Source organism: Bombus vancouverensis, chromosome 6 (genome assembly GCF_051014615.1).
Source record: "Bombus vancouverensis nearcticus chromosome 6, iyBomVanc1_principal, whole genome shotgun sequence".
NCBI classification, from domain to species: domain Eukaryota; kingdom Metazoa; phylum Arthropoda; class Insecta; order Hymenoptera; family Apidae; genus Bombus; species Bombus vancouverensis.
In genome coordinates, this window is record NC_134916.1 from 4,458,585 (window position 1) to 4,481,708 (window position 23,124).

The 23,124-nt window shown below is 34.5% G+C and overlaps 1 protein-coding gene across 3 annotated transcripts; it reads right to left on the reverse strand.

The window, feature by feature from the left end:
* Positions 1-2,999: 2,999 nt before the first annotated feature.
* Positions 3,000-23,103, reverse strand: LOC117160232 (uncharacterized). 3 transcript variants are annotated; one of them, XM_033340854.2, is made up of 11 exons: positions 22,811-23,103; positions 21,588-21,739; positions 21,362-21,520; positions 20,377-20,789; positions 19,820-20,297; positions 19,396-19,736; positions 19,122-19,327; positions 18,751-19,036; positions 18,531-18,670; positions 18,262-18,411; positions 3,000-17,128 (listed from the first exon to the last, which is right to left on the reverse strand). In XM_033340854.2, the coding sequence occupies exons 2-11, from the start codon at positions 21,708-21,710 to the stop codon at positions 14,016-14,018; spliced, it is 5,409 nt and encodes a 1,802-aa protein (XP_033196745.1). In that variant the 5' UTR covers positions 21,711-21,739; positions 22,811-23,103; the 3' UTR covers positions 3,000-14,015. The 3 variants fall into 3 exon arrangements, with proteins under 3 accessions (XP_033196745.1, XP_033196743.1, XP_033196747.1); XM_033340852.2 differs by having other exon boundaries at positions 19,122-19,330; positions 22,811-23,102; XM_033340856.2 differs by lacking the exons at positions 21,362-21,520; positions 21,588-21,739; positions 22,811-23,103 and adding an exon at positions 20,994-21,152 and having other exon boundaries at positions 19,122-19,330.
* Positions 23,104-23,124: the final 21 nt, after the last annotated feature.

Sequence of the window (23,124 nt, forward strand, 5' to 3'; positions counted from 1 at the left end):
TTCATGGCCGGAAAGAAGAAACAAATTTATTCGACTCCGTTTATCACTTTCCTTTCGACTTCTACGCATATCTAATATCGTACGAAAATAGAATACTTCACGCGTTGTAAAATTGATATCGTGTCTCGTGTAAGCAGACTTTTTTCTTCTACACCTGGGATTCTCAAACTATCATAATTTCCAGCACGATTGCAGAATATTTTTACAGAAAATTGTTCACCACCGAAATTATTTTCATAGGAAATTTTGTCATCACAATTTTCAGCATTTATTTATTTCAGTATTACTCTGAGTTTTATATGACTGTAACACTGAGTTTTTTTATAAATAAATGAAGTGATCTTAGAATGCCTTTTTATACGAATGTAACGAAGGATCGCAGATATTTGAATTATTATAAAGAAGAATAATAACTCAGTTTCGGAAACCCCGTTGTAAGTCTTTCGCATAGTGCTCATCTTTTTCTTTAACTCACTCGATACTATAACAGTCATCAATTATTTATTATATAAAATAAAATTAGCCTGAAGAAAATATCGTCCTTCATCGAAACAGGAAACATACTCATGAATGTAATGGATACATTTTTTTAATTATCATGGTCTGTTCTTTATCAATAAACGTGTTAACAAATTCTATGGTCAATTCCATTCCAGTCGCTAAAGGATCGATCGAATTAACAGATCTATCAGAACAGTTAAAAGTTCGAGCAAGATACGTACCTATATATTAGGTCATCCCATAAGTTCGTGCCGACTTTTGTGTATACATTTCATGTGTCGATTTATAAACATACGGCGATAAGGAGCCAATGCACTTGAGTTTAGGTGATCGAGAACAGGCTAGAGCAGATTTTCGGGAGTATAAGATGGTAATATAGCGAACACGGTGACTTCTAACAGTAAAAAATCATGAGTGAAATGCGTATCCATTTTCGACATCTCATGTTATATGAATTTCAGAAAGGAAGTTCTGTAACAATTGCCACGAAAAACATATGTGCTGTTTACGGAGAAAATGCGCTTTCATCTCGCACCTGTAGGAAGTGGTTCCAACCAGAGCTGGGAATTTCTGTTTAGAAGACGAGTAACGCTCCGGGCGTCCTCCTCAGACAGACGAAGATAAAATTCGGGATCTTGTTGAAAAATCACGAAGTTTGACAGTTCAAGAGATGTCAAATGTTCTGAAAATACCTAAGACAACGATTCATAGGTGTTTAAAAAAAATGGGGATGGTGTCAAAGTTGAACGTTTGGGTGCCCCATGAACTTACGGAACGGAACCGTCTTGAACGAACGACAGCGTGCATGTCATTACTTGCGCGTAATAAACATGAGCCATTCCTTAAACGCCTGGTAACTGGTGATGAAAAGTGGATACTTTACGAAATCCCTGAACGGAAACGTAGCTGGTCCCAACGAAATCAGCCACCTCAACGCTGTGCAAAACCAAGGTTACATCCATGTAAAGTTCTTTTGTGTGTATGGTGGGATTATAAAGGAATACTCTATTTTGAACTTTTATCTAGTGGTGATACCATTAATGCAGACAAATATTGCACTCAGTTAGAAAAATTAAGGGAAGCACTAGCTGAAAAACGACCAGGTTTAGGGAATAGGAACAACGTTATCTTTCATCACGACAACGCTATTGTCACGAAAAGCGTTACAAAAAATTGTTTGAATTTAATTGGGAAATTTTACCACATCCCCCATATTCCCCAGGCATTGCCCAATCTGATTACCACCTGTTCAGAGCATTACAACACTTTTTAGTAGGTAAAAAATTTGAAAATATTGACATTCTCAAAAATAGCTTAGAAAATTATTTTAAAGAAAAACAAGAGAACTTTTATCGAGACGGAATAATGGCCCTACCAGAAAAATGGGAAGAAGTTGTACAACGAGAGGGGGATTACATTTTTTCATGAAAATGAAAGATATGTAAACAATCTTAACATATATAACCGCTCGAAAAACGGCACGAACTTATGGGATGACCTAATAAAACCCCGTGGAATATTTTCACGATAATCGCTTGAACCTTTCCTGGTATCGTTGACCATAGATGAGTACTTCTGTTCCAATCTAACGGTACAAGTCGACGAATTAATCCATTAAAAAGATAGAAAAATACGGAAACCCCAATTTTAATGAGAAAGCGATCAACGTATATAAATAAGTAAAATTCTAAACCCTAGTTGCATCTTATCTAAGTGTTAAAAATTATCCTCGAAGTTTCTTCTTTCCAAGCGAACGCCTCGGTCGACTCACGTTTTCTCTATAGTCCCTCTAAGAAAGTTCGAGGTAAAAAGAAATTTGGTTACCGCGCGAGTGTCGCGTGTAGATTTTTTGGGAGAGGGAGGAGAAAGCTCACAGAAATGGCACAGCGGTATACTTCCTTTTGTTGTTTCTTTAGTTATCCTTTCCCTTTTTATCTCCGCAAGTCCCCGGCTTGTTTGAGCAGAAAATCGGAATTACTTGCAGTGGCACAGAGCCAGTAACGATTCTCGTACGATTTATCTGAGACAGCGCAACCATTTCGGTAACAGGGCTGCGCATCTCAAATAATCTCAAATGGATCCGCTACTATCACCAGGAAAGACCATCATGTTTTCAGCACCATAGGAAGGTGTTGGCGAACCCCTTGCATCCAGGGAAGCTCTGCTTGCCGAACTAAAGCTACTCGAACTTAGGTCCTCGTAACTGGCAACCGATTGGCTACCACCTGCAACAGATAAAACCAATTTTTTTTTTCACGTCTTCATATCGATTGATTTTACGGCCATACATTTGCTGATTTATATGTTTCGCCTAAACATTCATTTTTATCATTCTAAAATATTTAGAAACACCGATCACCGGCGACTACCGTAGCAATCAACGTGTTAAAGAATGTTGGAGTTGTATTTCGTATATAATGGAAGATCTCAATTTGTTAAACAGGAAACAATAAGAAAATTCGTAATTATCATTTTATTAAAATCAATTTTCTGAGATCTATTTTCGTAATCGTAGTTCTATCGTTTATTCGTTAGTGGATTTTTACTTACTAGAATTCAAATTTTATCTCATGTAATATCACGATTAACGTGTATTTTGTACATGCTTGCTTTAGATAACTAATCGACACACACACGCACACAGTGTGTTTACATTCAAAATTGAATTACGGATTCTCGAATTTCTTCTTACCAATGATGACACAAAAATCAGGAAAGACAAAATTGTTGTATGCTGAAAAGCGGATAGCTTCCGAAAATGAAGCAGACTAAGCGTGGGTGTGACGCTAATATTTTTATTTCTGTCGTATTCTTCTGTGCTCTCCCCTATTATAAATCTAGTAATATCGAATTGCTCCTTTTCGTAAATAAAGATTCTGCGTATCAGTTTATCTTTGTTATACTTCTCTTTTTGTTCACAATTATCTTTAAAAACAATTACATACATACATATATGCATGTGTATCGTGCACTTTACATTACAATAAATCTTTTCCCCGGGCATTCGAATCTCAACCTCAACTATTCGGCTGTCAACAACGAATGAAAACGATAGCGTCGCATTTTTCGTTTTTTCCACATTCCTTCTTTTTTACATTCTCACATACGATCCGTGTATTCACGTACGATGAAACTGACCGTTAGATTGGGATTAGGTAAAAATATACAATAAAATCGCTAGACGCATTAAATACGCAATAGATACAATTCAATCATATGATTTCTCTTTAGCGTGAAAATTTGTCTGAATCGCTATTGATCGTCTAATGGATCGTAGGATATTTAGAACAGGTTGAAACATTAATCACTGTTATCACGATTAATCCTAAAACTACCAGAATGATCAAAATTAGCAATTCGTATTCTTTTTATAGAAATTTTGTAAATTCATTAGCGTGCCTGTTTGTTTTCTCTTTGACACAAATTTTATATTTTAGTCTTAGGTAATTCTGGTGTTGATCTTTATCGTTTATTGTGCTCTGTAATATAGCAATCTATTGAAATGGGATATAATTTTATGAGGAAGAACAGATTTACATGTGACTTAATGCAAACTACTTTCTAGCATGTTTCGCATCTTATCTTATTATCTTAAATTTTCAAAAATATTTGCGCAGTGATCAATGTCCTGTCCTATGTCGCAGAAAAATTTTCCTCTTTTCTTTACGATTCCTCTATCAACAAAGTAAATACATTCGTGACAGAAATTTACAAATTTTCTACGAACATTGGGCATTAACTTTAAATTATCACACAACGTTCAAATCTCTTATTGTTAGTCGTTTGTCATTCGCAAAACACAGGTTTCTCAATCACATAAAACTCGCTTGATAAGTCTAATTCGCAAGTTATAACGGAAATAATATTCGAATACATGTAATCCAGTAATTATCTAAAGATTCATCACACGTGATCGTAATGCAAGAACCACACAGTATCTACGCGGATGCTCGCTTTTCTCGCGAAAGGTTATTAAACTAAGTACTTCGTCGAAGCTGCTTAATCTTCTAACGACCGGAGAATAATTACGACGTGTCGTGTTTGGGACCTCTTAAAATGATAAATTAATAGTACCATTTGTTTCTGATTTGTTCTCTGATGGGCAGTTGTTGCAGAATATCACCTGGTATGATTTTCTGTTTTTAACCCATAGAATCGGCAAAACAATGATGAAAATCGATAGCACATTAACACAAACACGATATTACAATCCATACGTACACATACATCGAGTATAATAATTACATTCTTCATTGTTCGTATGATAAAGAAAGCTACGCGTAAAACGCATTTTGCTAAAACAATTGCTAAATAATTATATTTTCTCGTTATATTGTTATATATTTATAAATCGTCAATTATTACTCTAAGTAATTGGTAAATGTTATTATCAACGCATTGACTGCCGAATAGCTACATTTTGTACGTTTTCGCTTTATTAAAAACTAAGATTCTTTAATCTGTTCACGATTCGTTTAATACAACCGTCCCTCAATTTACGCGGAGTATCCGTTCAATGTGCATTCATTTTCACGTAAATTCAAAATCGCGTAAATAAAGTCTATCAGTACAAAAGAAAAAATATATACACGTATGATGACTAGCGCAACGTAATGTACTTTCATTCTTATCTCATACAGCACTAACGCGTTTCAACAGAATAAGTTACACTTGTTACTTTTCAAACTTCTAGGAAAATATACTTTCTGGCCGCGTAAATTGAGATCACGCATGAAAACTACCGCGTAAATTGCGCTATAATCTTTCGCGTAAAAAGAAAGACTCGCATAAATTAAGAGACGGTTGTGCTTTATATTGTACCATTGAATAATTATCGAAGGTTTTCCCAATATGACTGTTTATTTCATCTAAACGCTTTAATTAATTCCAACATGGCCAATAACAATCAATGATGATTATAAGGTCAGTGACAACTATAGACCTTCATAGCAGTCAACGTGTTGATCACGCATAGACCTATATAACGTATAAAATACACAATCCTCGAAGCTATCTACGGTCCACGCGACTCTCACCGGCGTTTAGAGGATTAAATCGCCGAAATAAATACACTACTATCATTTTTCTTCGTTGGAAGAAATATGGGATAAAAGTGAATGGCTGAGGTAGCGAAAATAAAGAAGAGAGAGAGAGAGAGAGAGAGAGAGAAAGAAAGAGAGAGTTACGTGTGTTATACTATAATATGAAGAAAAGGATTGCAAAAAAATTTCACAATTTGGTGTTAACTTGTGATCTTTTTTTTCTCTCGAAAAATTAATTCTTTTGCTCGAAGCAGAGTCGTGTGTCTGCTTTACACTTTACGCAAAAAAAAAGTCACACGTTCTACCAAGAAATACAACGTTCCGTATTTTGTTAGATACTATGTGTATAATTCGTCGGTTTTTTCGTTTTCGCATCAAGTTGTGAGTATTTATAATAAATTCAAGGCATTCACTCAAATAGTTTCGTATTTTTTCGTCCGTTACGAACGATTTTTGCGGAAATCGAAGGAGGGATAGAGGATTCAAGGATTTGCAGACAATTGGTACCTAAGTTTATTCGATAAAGGGATGAATATGCTTTCGCTTGAATTATATGTGTAACTTTGCATTCTAACGAAACCTCTATAATACAAAATAAAAGTATTCTGGTGGTATGCACCAACATTGAAATCTCTGCGTTTTTTAATACCAACGAATGCCCTCGATGACACTGCATTTGCTACGTCGAGAGAAGCACAAACTCTTTTAGTTATCGAACAGTAAATCCATCTAATACTTCATAATACAGGATCATTGTTCTCGTTTTATGAGAAAAATGACATTCATGGTTCGCCTTTGATTATTTTAAAAGGTTCAACTACGAACTACGTACCTAGAAATTTAAATTAATAATAAAACAACTTTTGAAATATTATCACGTGCGTCGCATGAAATTATATGTTACTAAAATATTCCTAATAGATATTAGGTTGACTTTTGATTAAAAAATAAATTTTAATATTAATTATTTCATAACTAGCAACCAGCTATGTTTACCGTATTAGTCACTATAAAGAAATGCAAAACGAAACATTCAAACTACAGATATCTTCTTCGATAAACATAAAAACAAATAAAACGAACAATATTCTACTTTCGATATACACTAAAAAATCTATCACCAAGTTAGTAAATTATATTATATATTCACTGAATAATTTATATTGAACACATAAAACGCGTCTAAAGATAAAATTCTTCCTAATATCAGCCAAGATTATTTATTTTTATATTATTCACAGAATAATAGAATGATGTTATTAAAATTAATTTTTTATAATTATATATACCTATGGCAGAAATCATGTTATTACTATATCTTGATAAAAAGACGATTTATAAGTTAGCCTAAACTTTACAGATTTTCACTTGAGACAGATGTAATATTTATATTCTGATATTTAATACTTCATTATAAGATTAGTATTTTTTTATACATTATATTTCTATAGAATCGCGATAATTTTATAAATATATTGATTATGAAGAAAATACTAGAATGCACATATCCACAAGATCAATCCACAAAAATGATTGTTAGCATAAAAAGTTAAAAATGTAACAAAAAACATCACATAAATTAAATGAAGGAAACCTGCTCACATCAAAAAATATCAAAATTTGTATGACTATATCTCTATATTCAAAGAACATTATTACTTTATTAAATATTGATATAATAACAAAATATAACACTCAAAAGATTGTACTTTAAAAAAGACCTCAAACGCTATACATATAACAAAACATTAGCACTTTCATGATAAATATGATTGACTTTTAAATTAATATATGAATATGAGTCAAGAATATCAGAAACAAAGAATAGTATGATGTATCAATGCTGATTAGTACAAATCGCTTATTAAAAACTAATTTTTATTTTTTTGAATACCAGGTTTGTTATTGGCAGTCAACGTTATGATTTTGTAAGTGAAGATCATAAATTTAAAAAAACTCACGATTTTATTATACGACTATAATTACTGCATTTAGTAACATAAATGAATAAAAAACAGACAGTAAAAAGAAATATATGTTAAAGTAATTCTCACTTCTAGAAAAACTCTGCATCTTTCTTTTGTATACCCGTTACATGAACACCGCCGCTACGAAGGAAATAGAATTTAGTGAAGCAAAAAGAAAGGCCAATATTATTGTGCCCTTGAATGTAAATGTTGTTTGAATTATAGGGTCCAGAAATAAAGAGCTATAAACAGATTTTTATTGCTGTCTTTGATAACTTTCAGTTAAAGTTACACACCATGGTTAATCTTTTTGTAAACTTTGTAAATGTATCAACGTGCTCTCTATCACCTTCAATTGTAATGTAATTATTAAAATTGTAATCTACTTATATTTATAACCGCGACAATATGTAATAATAAAGAATACGATTAATTTAAATCTAAAAAAAAAAAAAAAAATAAACAGCATCATAGCAGATATTTCTGTAATACTAACAACTGATCAATCTCATCGTACAAAATTTTATTTACTCCTTCGATTCTTGCTTTCCTTCAAAACCACATGAATTCGAAAAAATATAAAAAAGGAACGAAGCAAGGAAAATGTTAACAAAGACAACTCATCGCACCAAAAATAGCGTACACGTGACAAAAAATTACTATAAGTAAGTTACTGCTAATGATTGCCCCACTCGAATTAATAAATACATTCCATCATTTTTACATACTACACTCGTAAAGAAATCTTCCATCAGTAAAGGAATTAAAAAAATCGTCGTTCAAATTCTAATAAAAATAAGCTTGAGGAACGATATCATCCTCAAAAACATTGCACCTATTTTTCAACATTTTTGTTCGTTGTTTCTTTATGGAAAAATAGAAAGGGGAAAAATATCATGAAATATCGTTTCCCTCGACGTAGCAGCGGATAGATACAGTGAATCACGAAACATAATCACAGCATTTACGAGGACGAAAGTGATGATTAGAAGCTTTGTACTAAATCTCACGGCTAAATCCTCGAAAAGAGACCTTGTTCGTTCCACCGAAAAGATCTCATCGTTTTTCATTTGTACTAGCAACAAACTCTAACGAGTTAGAAGTTATATATATATATTTATATCTATAAAAACGAACAATCGATTTGTTGCTCGACACATGATTCTCTATTAAACACGAGAGTGGTTTCAACCGATCGGTGATCAAAATGTTCAACAAAAGGCAAAAAAACATAAAAGGAAGGAAGAAAGAGGAGATATCAGAGATTTTGACCAAACCCTCTGAAAGAAAACATATAAATAGAACATGATTACTTGTAGAAAAAAAATAGGGAAACGTACAGAAAAGAATTGGACTAAGCAATAGAGTCGAAGATCTTGGTCAAAGACTTCTCGATTTTCTTTGATCGTTGGTACAATCAGAAAGCGGTAATTCTGCATGAAAAAATAAGCCAAGAAGATAGACTAAAATTTTGCTCCAACTCTAAAACAATCATATATTTTGATTGTATGATACTTTTAATTTCTTCGGAATATATAATGAATTTAATATTGCTAGATAGGTAAAAATCAAGCGAAGATTAACTCAGATATACCAGGCAAATATTTTAAATTAATTTTCTCGGAAACAAAGTCCCTTCTTCGTGTAGAATCAACCCTTTGCCGATTATACCACCAACTACAAAATACCTTATATGAAATGAGAACCTCTTCTCCGTGAAAGTATTAAATAGAACGTAGAAACAATAACGATATTCCTCGATTCGCGTAATACAACTGTACAGTGCTATTGTGTATTTGTTAAAATTGTTCTAAGATACCTATTTTCACTAAGGATCCGCGATACTAACAACTTCTCCGTGAAACTAAACGAACAATTCTGCGGCATAAGGTATTATTCACGAAATTACATGTCATTTGGATTATTAAAGTGCTGAAAATAAAACTATAGTCCCCACACTACTAACGTTTCCGCTTATGCAACTAATCGATTACAACCCATCTTTGGCTCTTCAGGAATTCTTTCGCCTTTTTCTTCCAAGGTTACCTAGCAACACCTAATTCGCGGTTACGGGTTTAAAGAGGGTAGTTATCTGTGATGAAACGTGTCAAAAATATATATATGCTATTTCGTCGTTCGTGTGATTTAACACCTACGCAGAAATTGTATCGAAAAGATATCGAGGTAAGAGATTGTAGCAAGAACCTCGAGTATTTACAATTTCGAGAAGTTTCTGAAACCACTGACATCTACCACACGACAAACGTAGTAATCTCGAGAATTGAATCAATGGGGTGAATTTATCTGTTGCGTCCTTAGTGAATGGAAACTATTAAGATATTAAATATTATAAATTCGAAAGCTTTTGAAGAGAACCAAGAACATGCGTACGTAACCAGGTACGACAAATGAAAAGATTATCTAGCATACTGGAACCGAAATTCTGGATCGATATGACATACATACAGAATCCCGTTTCCCTTTTCAAACTCTTGCTCGTATACAATGCAAGAATTATTACGCTTGTACTTTACGCACATCGATATTACATGACAAACCCTTGCTAGTATACAATACAAGAATTATTACTCTCATACTTTACGCACATCGATATTACACGACAAACTCTTGTTCGTATACGATGCAAGAATTATTACGCTCGTACTTTACGCACATCGATATTACACGACAAACATCCAATCATTATATGAATTATGGATTTATACCATCGATGATCTTCACAATAAAATATGCAGTGAATGTTCGCTCGTTTCGCACGATTTGTATCTCAAATCAACTAAAATCCTTTGGATTCAAAAGCAAATTTTTTTGCAAAATAGTCGAATTTTTATACGTAGATACGCATATATGTATAACGCAATGTAATACAATTTAGGTATACTTTATATAACACTTATTTTATACGTTTCATTCTACCGATACCGTTTCTAAACTAAGCGTTATCAACGAATTTCTTTCATTCAGAAAAAAAAAGTTTCCACGAATATCAACCAAAGACCATTTCCTTGTTCAGATATACGACGGTCGATATAATAATCGACAGAAACGAAGAACAACGATTTTTCAGCTAATCTTATCCAAGTCTGAACACCATTTAGCGAAACTTGATCTTTTACTATATTAGAAATAGATATCTCACTTCGCAATATACAGGGCTGTTGCATAAACAAATCGTTAAAATTTCCGGAGAACTCGGAACAGCCAGAGGGAAGTTTTCATTCGTTAAACGCGATTAATCGGTTCCAACAAATTTCGTCTGGATCCGGGAAAATATATTACGGATGGCTTTCATGGAAAGCATGTCTCTACGGCGGATATAAAAAATAGAGACGAGCGCGACGATCTCGATCGGACACATTTTTGTATGGAGGAGGATGCGAGTAGCTTTGTGCTAAACCGAAACGTATATTATAATAAATCTGTGAAAAGCCACACTGATCGAATTCCACTTTTTGTTAATTTATATAATTTTACTAGATAAATTCATGATTAATGTTCAATTCTTAAATTCATTTATCACAAGAACATGACACAAATAATAGTAAACTTTAAGGCAAATCTAAGAAACAGTGTTTATAACATCACTTTTCTATATTTTCAACTTACAGAGTTGATCAATGCGGCTTCTTCTGACCCGCTCATATGTATACAACTTGCTCGTGCTATTAGTTCTCAATATCTTTTTTTTTTCTTTTTCTCTTTTCCTCTGTATTTTTCCTAAATAATAGATTTTTGATAGCAAAATAGGGAATGACAACGTTTAACCAATTTTTATACGCAATACACTGATGATAATGAATTTATATTCAATATTAAATTCAATTTTAAAATTCAATTTTAGAATGAGAATTTCCACTTTTCTGTCCTTGTAACTACAGTAGCTCACAATAATATTTGAACACTTATGGAAACTTTTTATAAATATATTGTATGTTTTATAAAAAACATTTTGAAATTTTATTAACATTGTAATGAGACACGATTATTGCGGTTATTAACAAGACGCAATAATTAGTGAGACTATCTTTAGTACTAACTGTATGTTTAAAATCATGATTCATGCTGCATAGTAATTTTTTACTAAGTGTTATGTTTGTAAGAAATGTCTTGTTACTTTTATATATAGCTTTGGATTGATCTGGTTTTCAAATTTTACAAATGCAATCACGAACTGGTGTCACTACAATGATAGTGAAATTTTAAAAAGTTTCGTATATCGCACATAATATATTCATAAAAATACTACTGTACGTTCTTTGTGTTAGGGCTGCACATACTTATTACGTAAAAACCATGTCAGATTAAAGAAATTTGTTCATTATATTGCCAATAAAATGTAGTAAAATTTTAATCTTCGCTATTCTCTTTCTCCAGAAAGTTTCATATCATTTATAAATAAAGATTCTTGGAACTAATAACGTGAAAATCCTTTAATAGTACTAATCGAAACACAAGGCAATCGCCGTATTAAAGAAGTATTTAAAGTGCTTAAATTATCGGTGAATGGCTACGAATCGATTCTTCCGTTTCATCTGAATTTCATCGATCGTAATAAAAAGCTAGAACACTTCTCGTATGCACTACACGGACAACGTACAACGCATTCTCGTTCGACTCGACGTCGATGTAAGGCAGTCGGAACAGAAATCGCTATATGTGTTTCATTTTTTTTTCTCTTTTTTTCTCGTTTTGATTTTACTTTAGATATCTATGTGTACGTATATATATATTTACATATACAGGGTGCATCACAATATGTGGAACCGACTGCAGAAGTGAACAGGGGGCACAAAAACAATGAAAAAAGTTTACATATGGACATGAGTCCGATCTGGCTTTCTTTCGAATTTATAGCCACTTTAACATTTCAATAACCCGCAACTGTTCAATGAAATGACTACTTTCGTCGTGTCAAAGAATTTCGCAATTTTCCAAAAATTCCACGTGTATGTTGAATAATACAGATCGAGGATGGCCATTGAGTATGGACCATCTTCTATGAAGATAAGCAGTTATGGATTTAAAACGAAAAATGGCTATAAATTTGAAATAAGGTCAGATAAAATATATGTTGATATGAACCTTTCTCATTGTTTTTATGCCTTCTGTCCACTCTTGAAGTAGGTCCCATATGATATACTTTGTATATAGAAGTTTTTTTCTTATTTTAACACTTAGCCAACCGAATAGGGAAATCTCCCCTCTGTGAAGAGCATCGTTGCGTAACCGAACGGAGAGATCTCCCTTTTTGACTTTAGCAACGTGTTTTGTTTTTTTTTTTTTTGTTATTATCAGTTATTATTGGAATTATTCCCAATTAATTGCGCCACTTTTTCTACTTTTATAAAGTACGGTATATAATAAAATACACCAATTTAGCGGTGTTAAAATTAATTAAAAAGTTACACTATCAATTACAACTAAATAAAGTTATAATCAAACAATACTACGCTGCGAAAAAATATTAAAATGCATTATAAATCTTTAATTTCACGCTCAACTCGTGTTATCTTTAATGTTTTTAATTTTATCTATATTTTTTTATACTTTTAATATATACTTTTAATTTAATATTTTATATAAACAATATGTGAAATAAATAATTTTTAAATAAATCTTTACCGCGAAATATAATTAACCATTTAAATAACTTTTAGACTTCTGTGTGAAATAAATAATTTTTAAATAAATCTTTACCGCGAAATATAACTAACCATTTAAATAACTTTTAGACTTCTGTGTTTTTTAAGTAGTGAATATTAGTCCTCGATACTTGGAAAAATGCGCGGTGGACAGCGTATAGGTTGGCTTATCCGAACGCGGTAGAAACGTATAGCTCGCTGCGGCGCGCGCGGTTGGCTGAGTGTTAAATGTGTTCGTGTGTGTTCGTGTTCATGTGTGTTCGTGTTCGTGTGTGTTCGTGTTCGTGTGTGTTCGTGTTCGTGTGTGTTTGTGTTCGTGTGTGTTCGTGTTCGTGTGTGTGTGTTATTTCCAATTGTTTATTTGTTCCACAAATTCAACTCGAATATTAACGGACGTAAATCCAATGATTACAGCCTTGCCCTTGTTCTTATCATAGGAAATTTCATCGAGTGCCTCTAGAACGTTCTTTCATGTTGATTCTTTTCTAACACGGTTACTAAATCAACATATATGTACTACTGCTATTTCTATTTGTTCGATAATTCCTCTTTTTTTTTTTTAGAAAATATTTTCAAAAATATCAAATCTGACAAGATGCCAGACACTTGTCGTTCCATGAAAACGGAGCTACAGCTTGCTCCACTCGTGAAAAGTGATTATATAACACGTGCTTCCTAAGATAATTGTTCTTCCATAAAACGAGCATGCTAACTTGATTAGAATGAAAATCGGAAACGCGAATTGTTCCCGGTTTATACTCCTGCTAATCAACTCCAGTTACTTGCATCAGGAGTATGTAAAGGGCAAGGCTGGCCCTAGGTACATCCATGCAATCCTCTACTCATCTGCGTTTTTTTTTCTTCGACCTATTGCCTTTCTTGGACGTGGCGCAAACTGAGGTATTCGTCGCGCTCCTTTCAGCTGTCTCACGACCCGAATACTCTCCTTCGACGTTCGTGAGCACCACATTTGGATTCAACTCGTCCGAAGAAGTCGAACGTTCAGGCACGATCTCCTGCTCTGAATCGCTCCTCTTCTCTGGCTCGGTATCTCTTTCAGGTTCCGAGGAATCTTCTTTCGCAAATGTTGCACCTACCAACGGTCCATCGACATTCCACTTGTTTGAATCGTTTGAAACTTTTTCATCGATCTCGCTTACAGCTTCTAATTTGGAAACTTTCTCGGATGAGATGCTTTCACTTGCAGGTGAGTTTGTCTCGTGCTCATTTTTAATTTCCGACAAATTGGTCGGTAGATGCAACTTTTTGTGAATTTTCTGTTCACCAATTTTCTTTCTCGTAGACTCGCTTTCTGTGGTGGAAACAGATCTTTTTTTAACGATGAAACTCCCAGATCCTTCTGTTGCATGTACAAATGATTCTTCCACGGTTGTTTCCTTAACAGCTTCTTTCAATTGATTCACCATCGTCGAGGATGAATCAGTCAAAGATTCCTCTTTTCGACAAATTTTCCTTTCTTCATTGCTCGCGTCTTCCGCTATTAGATCGAGGTCAGATTCCTTCTTTGTCTCATTCTCAGCAGAGGAAGTGTTTTTCTTTTTGACGATAGAGCTCCAGGAAATTTCCTCTTTGGGATATAATTCCAAGTTACCCTCTCGAACTTTGTCTACCATCTGAGAACTCGAACTCTTTTTGTCTAAATTCTTCCTCAACGAAGACTCGTGTATCTTCTTCTTCAAAGACTCTATTCTCTCCAAGATAGGCGTGCACGACGAGACTTCGATAGGATTGAACGATCCGGTTTTCAGCTTATCATCTTCGACTTTATCTTCTCTTCGCGTTTCTGACTCAGCCACGGGAGAATCATTTTTCTTCTTTACTACAGCGCTCCAAGAAAATTCAGGCAACGGCTCTTGCGAGCTTAATTCCTTTGAAACATCTTCGACAGGTTTTACAGGCTCGATGGAAGCTTCGGAAATTTGTACGTTGCTTTCGTTGGTGGCTTTTTTAATCTTCCGATACTTCTTCGCACGAGTCCCGCAGACCTCGGGTCCAGCGAGGATCTTACATTCAGAAACGGATGTAGTATCGATTAGTACTTTCATCTCAGCTTTCTGCATCGCGTCGATGTCGATTATTTCGATCCCTGCTTGCGATCGTTTAGATGCGACATTTGAAGGAGATGTTTTAGCGGAACGAACCTTAGTTTTTCTTAGTGGACTAACATTTTCAGTAGCCGGGATATCTTTTGTGTTATCAGATTCTTCCAATTCCTCTTTTCTCTCTGTATTCTTATTCTTCCGACTATCACCCGGTTTAAAGATTACAGTCACATCAGCATCCGATGTGTCGCTTTCGATCACCACGATATCCTTTGTCTTCTTAGCATTCTTAGATGCCAACGCCGATTCTGCTGTAATCTCCTGAGATCTCCTCGTGCTTCTTTCACACGCATCCTCAGGTCTTTCAGATGGTACATCATCGACGTCCGAATAGTGTACGTGTACCATATCGTCGTCAGACGATGAAGATTTAATCCTTGTCGTGGTCGATTCACTATCGCTGGCTCTACTAATTTCAAATTTCGAATCTTCTTTGCAAATTTTGTCAGATGTTTCTACTAGTTCAGAAGCATGTATGTACTCTATATCGTCATCAGATATCGTAGTCTTGCTGTTCTTCCTCTGCATAATAGGTGAAGAACCTGCGCAACTTATCACGTCCACGCATTTATCGCTGTCGATGCATTCAGCCTGCTGTAATTGAGCGATCTCGGAGCTTTGGATATGTTCAATGTCTTCGTCGGACTGAATCGAAGTACCATTGTTGGAAGGTGTGTCTACGATGTGATATTCACTGGAACTGAATTCGTCGTTCGAGTCCGATGTCGATGACTTATATTTATCGGTTTCTTTAGTCAATACATCCGCACTTACAGTCGGCTTGAAATCTTCCTTCTTATCGGTTTCTTCGATTACAACATCCATTTCTATGATCGGTTCTACCTGCTTCAACGAACTTTTGCTTTCTGCAAGAACTTCAACTTTTTCTTTGTAACTCTGAGCCGTGGAAGACTTTGATTTGTCTTTACATTTCCCAATTACAGTTTCTTTCAAATACTCTCTGCTTTTACTTTCAGAATTTTTACTGTCCGTATCTTCGATCACGCTTTTTCCGCATCCTTCCTTCTGGATGCAATCATTCCCAGGATCGTCGCAAGTAATGTCTTCAATAATGATGCTATCTCCGTGTTCTTTTAGAATATACTTCCTAGTCTCGGTTCGTTTACTAGGACATACAGAGGACCCGATCTTCTCCGACTTCTTCGCAACCTTTTCAAACTCGCAAATTTTTTTACTCTCAGTTTTACAATGCACCGACGTATTCTTTTTTTCATGAGCTACCTTATTTTCCATCAAAACTACATTATCCTCATCATAGTTGACTACGTATTGTGCCTCGGATACGTTCCTCTCGTGAGCCCCTCTGTCTTCCCTTTTATCAACTTTCCTGCACCAAGCAGCTTCCTTTGCCTGGGTCATAGGACTGCTGGGGATTTCACCCTGTTCTACGCACAGACTCAGACTGGTCGGTACATCGCGGAAGGCTTCTTCTTTCTCGAAGTCAATAGTAGAGTTCCCAGGGTTCGTAATAGAAGCAATCTCGACGCACAACGCTTTTCTCTCCTTCACCTCACAGATGTTCTCGTCCGGCACGCTGTCGATCGCAGGCTCGCCAGCTGAGCGCATTTCCGCGCAGATCTCGGTGAGACCGCGCAGAGTTTGACTCTCCGGCTCGAAATTGCCGAGAGAAGCCGGACCTTCTTCGGCGCACACGCTCCTAGGTGGTTCCGGCACGTGGCTCTCCTCTGCGAAATCGAACTCCTGACTAGAGTTAATGTCCTCCTTATCGGCCGATACAGTAATCACGGTGCCCAGAGGGTTGACGACTTTAGTTACCGGTTGACCCACCCTCTCAAATACCGATCGCCTCCCTAGTAACAGAAAAAGCCGTTGGCAGGTATCAATATCGAGTCACAATATCTCCCTTGTTTGTTTTTCTGTTTGGCCTTTTTTATGAGATGCATCGCCTGAGGTATAATGAGGTATTACTGTTCTCGATACGGCTCGGCAATGGAGAGAGATTTTAAGTAACATTACCGAATACTAATTCAAATGTTGCATCATGAGGAAATACAGAGTTACGAGAACGGGGTACGTGAAAGATAAAGAGAGAAAGAGAGAAAATAAAAGAGTAATTAATCTTGACTTCTAATGTAAAGCTGATATATATATACTCGATCCGAGTCGTCACACTGCACACCACAAAAACACAAACTTCACGTCACAATATACGTGTCGAGATCGAATGATACATTATAAAGAGAACAAGTTAGAACAGTTGCTTTCAACCTATGTAATTTCTTTGGTGTTCATCGGTACTTCAAAAAGAAAAAGATTCTTATAGGATTAGTAACTGCGACTGCCCGCAGCTATTCGCAACTATTTACCTCGACTTAAAGGGTAGACGTTGATAAAATGTATCGTTGTTAGTGATTAGATGTAGTATCGATAAAGGGGAGGGGAGGGGGGAAACGGAGATACCTGCCTCTGGCCAGTTCTGTATCCACACAAACTTACAATCTAACAATCATCCGTCACCAAATGCAGAAAGCACGAGTATCGTATCCGTATTTAAAAGTACGTGCTTGGAAAAATTATCAAATACTCCCACAAATTCAAATTACAAGTTTCTAGAATAAAGTAAAACGTGATCTATATTTTGCGTTTTACAATTTTTCCCATCAAGACGTAATTGAAATCAGTGATGATCGTTTAAACAGATGAGATTTATTTAGTCACGTTGGAATTAACTTTACTGCATTTAGCAGGAAGATCTTCACGATTGTAAGAACCGTAAATTCAAGAATCTATTAAAATCGCGTATTTGAGGCACTCAGAAATATAAGTTTCCAAATATGCAAATCATATAAAATGCTTTCGTTCTTCTTACTAATCACAACAATGTATAGAAATTTTACGAAATATCGGCAATTGGGATATATCAGGATTCATGATCTTCTACTTCAAAGCAAAGCATCGCAAGTTCCATGTAATGATTACTTACCTGGAGCACGGTGTGGTGCGATCGATGTTTCTAGCATAGCTTCGGCCAAATCTTCTCTCAATTGATTTTCACCACCACCAACACCAGCATTTTCACTATCTAAGGGATCACCATACGCTTCCATAAATCTTGGAGACTGCTCATAACTGCCTAAACAATAAAAGGAATCCACATGAACGTGCAATACAAATATTAAATGAATTGAATACAAATTTAATCTTAACAACAAAAATAAATATGCTAATATTTAATAAATAATATAAACTTACTTCCTGATCCATCAATGACCACAGGTACCAATGATCTGGATGCAGCATGCGGCATATTGACTGGATTTGATCTCGCAGGACGAGATCCACCGGTTACTCCAATTTCAACAGCCTCTGCTTCGACAAGATTCACAGTAGCTCTACATTAATAAAATTTTATTGTAATGATGTTACAATCTTAAAAACAATGTTACATATGTTACATCTCTAGAAAACTAACCCACTAGTTGCATTATAGGTTTTAAAAACAAACTGAGGTCCCATCCAAAGTCGCCTATGTGGACCAGCGTGTGTTACAATTTCTACTTGACTTAACCAACGATCCTCCGCTAAATCGTCATCTTGACTGTCTTTCGGTATAATATTGACATTTAGTAAAGGGCTAGACGTTGGCAAAGGTGGTACAATCTCTAAAGAATTCGGAGATCTTAGAAGAGGCCATTGACCTTTGGCTTCGACCTCTAATTCTATCATCGTATCGTCACATACTTTTTCTTTTGGTATACCTAAAATGTGTCATTAAATAGTACTTATATATTATAATAAATATATATTGATATTAATCCTGACTTAAATTAATATTTTATTCACCTGCAGCTGGTTTAGGTTCTAAATCATATTGTATCATATTTCCGTGACACGCCATAATAAACAAAGAATCAACTGCTCTTTTCATAACTTTTGCAGTAGATTCCCTTTGCGCATACATCCAAGCTCTTGGAGGTGCAAAACAAGCACATATTTTTAATGGTAATGTTCCACTATCGTCCGAATGCAATCGTTGTCGTTGCTGTGGCCTGCTATATAATATACGACAAATAAATTTACCCAATAATAGTAAATTCTGTAGATAATTAATAATTACCTTTGTTGAACTTGACTGTTTATATGACTTAATGAAGATGGTTGTCGTATCTGTGCCAGAGGATGTAGTACAGTTGGATGAGGGTACGGAGGGAGTCTTGGATTAGAATATGGATACACTGATAAAGGCAACTCTGTATGAGATACAGGAGAATGAGATCTGGTGCCATCGTCCATTAAACCTGCACTTCTATGAAATCTTGAAAGTCTATTTACAACATGAGGTGTGGAATGAGTTCGTATTCCTACTGGTCCACCATAAGGTGCAACAGGAAACACATGAGTAGTGCCCCGCACAGTTGATATCGCAGCCCATCGAGTATCACTCGAAAAAGTCATATCCTATTATAATAAAACACGAATCTTTAAAATACATAAAGTCTTAAAAGCACAGACATTAAAATTTGATTTAAAGAGATATGTACCTGCACTTTCGCAGTAGTATCTCCACGATGTAAAATATACAAATGATGTACTGCTGCCAAAGTGGGACCACCTGGATGTGGCTGAATTCTAAATACATGAAAATCATGCCCCCTTTTGTCAGCGGTCATTAGCAATGCACCACTTAAATCAAAAGTCATAGCAACGATTGCATCACTATGGGCAGTAAAATGGGCAACGACAGTCTCTATATTCGCATCGTCTAATTCTTTCTCCTCTTTTGCTGCTTGGAGATCTAATATCGTAATCACTCCTGGTTGAGTTACGTCACTGCTGGTATTATTAATGACTACTGGTGACACTGAATTGCCAGTTAAACTGGATGCAACTGTTTCCCCCAAACCACGCAATCCTTTCCCTAAAGATTTTGCCGCGTATAGAACAGTTGCTGTATAACTTTGAACTCCTTCACTTTCGCAACCACCGCTACTTCTTTTTGCTGGTAGTAACTTTTTTTCACTAAAAATATTTTCTATTATAACAAAACGTAATTTACTTTAAATAACTGCTAAGATTTTATAATCGTGGGGATTTTTACCTGTAAGCAAGCCATCTTGTGCCTAAAGTAACAGGATTTGGATTTGGACCAGGACTGGCATAGCAAGTAGTAACTGTTAATACATCTTCCAATGTTCGAGCATCGAACACCGCGATCTTTTCTAAAAATGTTACTACTACGGATCGTTTATTTACCAATATGTCACAAACAGGATTTTTAAATTTTATGCTTTTAGCTTGTTCCCCAGTTTTTAATGAAATGAAACTAATGTTGCAAAATTGTGATCCAGGTCCAGCTGAATCACATATTGCTACCATTGGCCGTTTCAATTCAAACAAATCAACATGTTCATCATCAGTCTTTGGATTTGGTAAAATTCTCAGAGTACGAACAACACCTTGTCGCCATGATAACACTTCAGTTCCTTCTCCGGTTGCTGCTATCAACCATACCTATATTAAATAATATTTGTTACTTTGACTTTACAATATCACTTTTAAAACAAAATTATAATATAAGATACAACATTATATTCTATAATAATTATGAGTCTTCTAAACAAAGTTTAAAGCATAAATGCTCAACTTAAATATATGAATTCTTTTATATGATCAAACTTCAAATATCATATTATTATCTCTGCAAACTACATGTACCTTGTTATTTTGATAATGAATGTGCTTGTTTACATATTATGCCTCCTAGATAAAATAAGATTCAAGTCATTCATAAACACAGACACAGTTTTAAAGCTACTACACAAGAACAGTGTTCTATAATTAGAAACTTGATAAATCTATAAAGACCCCTCATGCTCAGTATCTAATATGTACACTTAACTAAAATCATATTTCAATTGATACATATTCATATATGTTCTTTGAAGAATATTTCCTACTTTAAGACTGTCTAAATTGCGTATAACCTTTAAAAAACATCAAAGACATTGCAAAAAATTATTTTAATACACAATATTTTGCACAAGTAATGTAAATACTCAAAGGACAAGTGAACAAGATCAAACCTGAACTCCAGTTGTATAGCCAAGTACCAATAATAAAGGTGGTGTATTAGAGCCTTCATTGTAGTCTGGATACAGGGTAGGATCATTAATGTCTGCATACTCAAACCTTGCCCATGATATAGACTCTTTGTTCTCAGAATTTGGTGTGCCAGTATAAGCCTATATTTAAACAATGTAATATATATCTTAATAAAAGATCATCAACAGAATATTTTAATGTACCAACCTGTGGAACAATATCATTAATTATTCCTGCAACACTATCTATAATTGAACGATCAACTATTGGCTGAGGTGATACAACTTGTACTCCTTTATGCACACCACGCCTTGGAGAGTCTGCAGACATTTTTTCTTTCCCAAACTGAATATTTTTACCTAACAATAAATACATATAAAGTAATATTAACTACATATTACTGCATCAAAGAATAATTACATAATCATTTATAATATTTAATAAGTCATGAAGAAAAGAAAATTATATTAATATCATTATGGATGAATATATGGAAACAACATTGTACATTTATTTTTATTATATTTATTATTATAAAAATATAATGATCAAACAATTTTTAATAATTTCCACAAACAATAAATGAACTGTAATCTGAATAAACTCGATACTTTGTGTTGTTAAATCTTCTCATTAAAAATTTATTTAAAGTTAACAAAAATCACTATATAACAAGGTCATATTTCAATTATAAATATTTCTGAAGAAACATAATTTAAATTTATGATACATTACGTACATTGTATTAATATAAAACAGAAAAACTTGTAAATTTAAAGACCAAAATATCACATTATATAAACCTAAAACAAGTATTTAAATTAAAAAGTATAGTAATGTACAAAAAATATAGATTAAGAATCTGTATACATTATATATTCATAATTTATTTGCATAAATATCAAATATATGCAACACACATTTCTATTAATAATAATATGAGATATAACAGATAAAAATTAAGCGAAACGACGAAATAAATAATTAATCAAAGATATTGTTATTATTTGTATAAGGAAATTTACGAAATATTATATCTGTATATTTGATAATATAAAAATGAGTAACAGAAAAGTAGTGGGAGAATCTATTTTACTTATTAAAGAATATTACACAATCCAACTACAGCTGTTCGTCGTGTACTCTCAGGGACGATTAGTAAAAAAGAAACACAAATGTCAAAAGACGATGAAACGAAAACTTTCATGATCTCTGTTGCAATAATACGAATATATTAAATTTGAATAAAATAAATGAATACTGACATTAAAATAACGACCCTGACATTTCGTCGAACAAAGGGGTAGAAGGCAGTTTCTCACAACAAAGCTATCTCTCTTTTCCCGACCGCCGTTATTATTTATCTCACAAGCAAATTTTTTCCGTTTCGATCGTTTTTGGATTAACAGCAAATAGAATTTCCGATTTACCTCGCCATAAAATTGTATTTTCATACTGGGAAGCTCGCCATCTCTGAGACGACCTTCTACTGCGTCATTCTGTAAGTGACTGACACAACACAACCAGAAAACGATAGTGATGTCACCCCGCCCGCGAAACGTTAATCTTTTTGTTCGAAATATTCAAGCGCGTCGATGGTGCTCCTTATTGCAAGAGATCGTCAGATCCGCTCTCCGTTTTGACGCGCCGATGAGGTTCTCCCGAAAAGTCGTTCGTTAGAAAGTATCACGTATCATAACTACTGTAACGGTCAGATTCGTTGAAAATACGAAAACAATAATCA

Coding starts and splice junctions, on each gene's coding strand:
- LOC117160232 (XM_033340852.2), bottom strand. CDS start 21,710: ATGTCTGCAGACTCTCCAAGGCGTGGTGTGCATAAAGGAGTACAAGTT. Junction 19,037..19,121: donor AGAACCTAAACCAGCTGCAG/GTGAATAAAATA, acceptor GACACATTTTAG/GTATACCAAAAGAAAAAGTA. Junction 17,129..18,261: donor CGCACCACACCGTGCTCCAG/GTAAGTAATCAT, acceptor TTCTGTTACTAG/GGAGGCGATCGGTATTTGAG.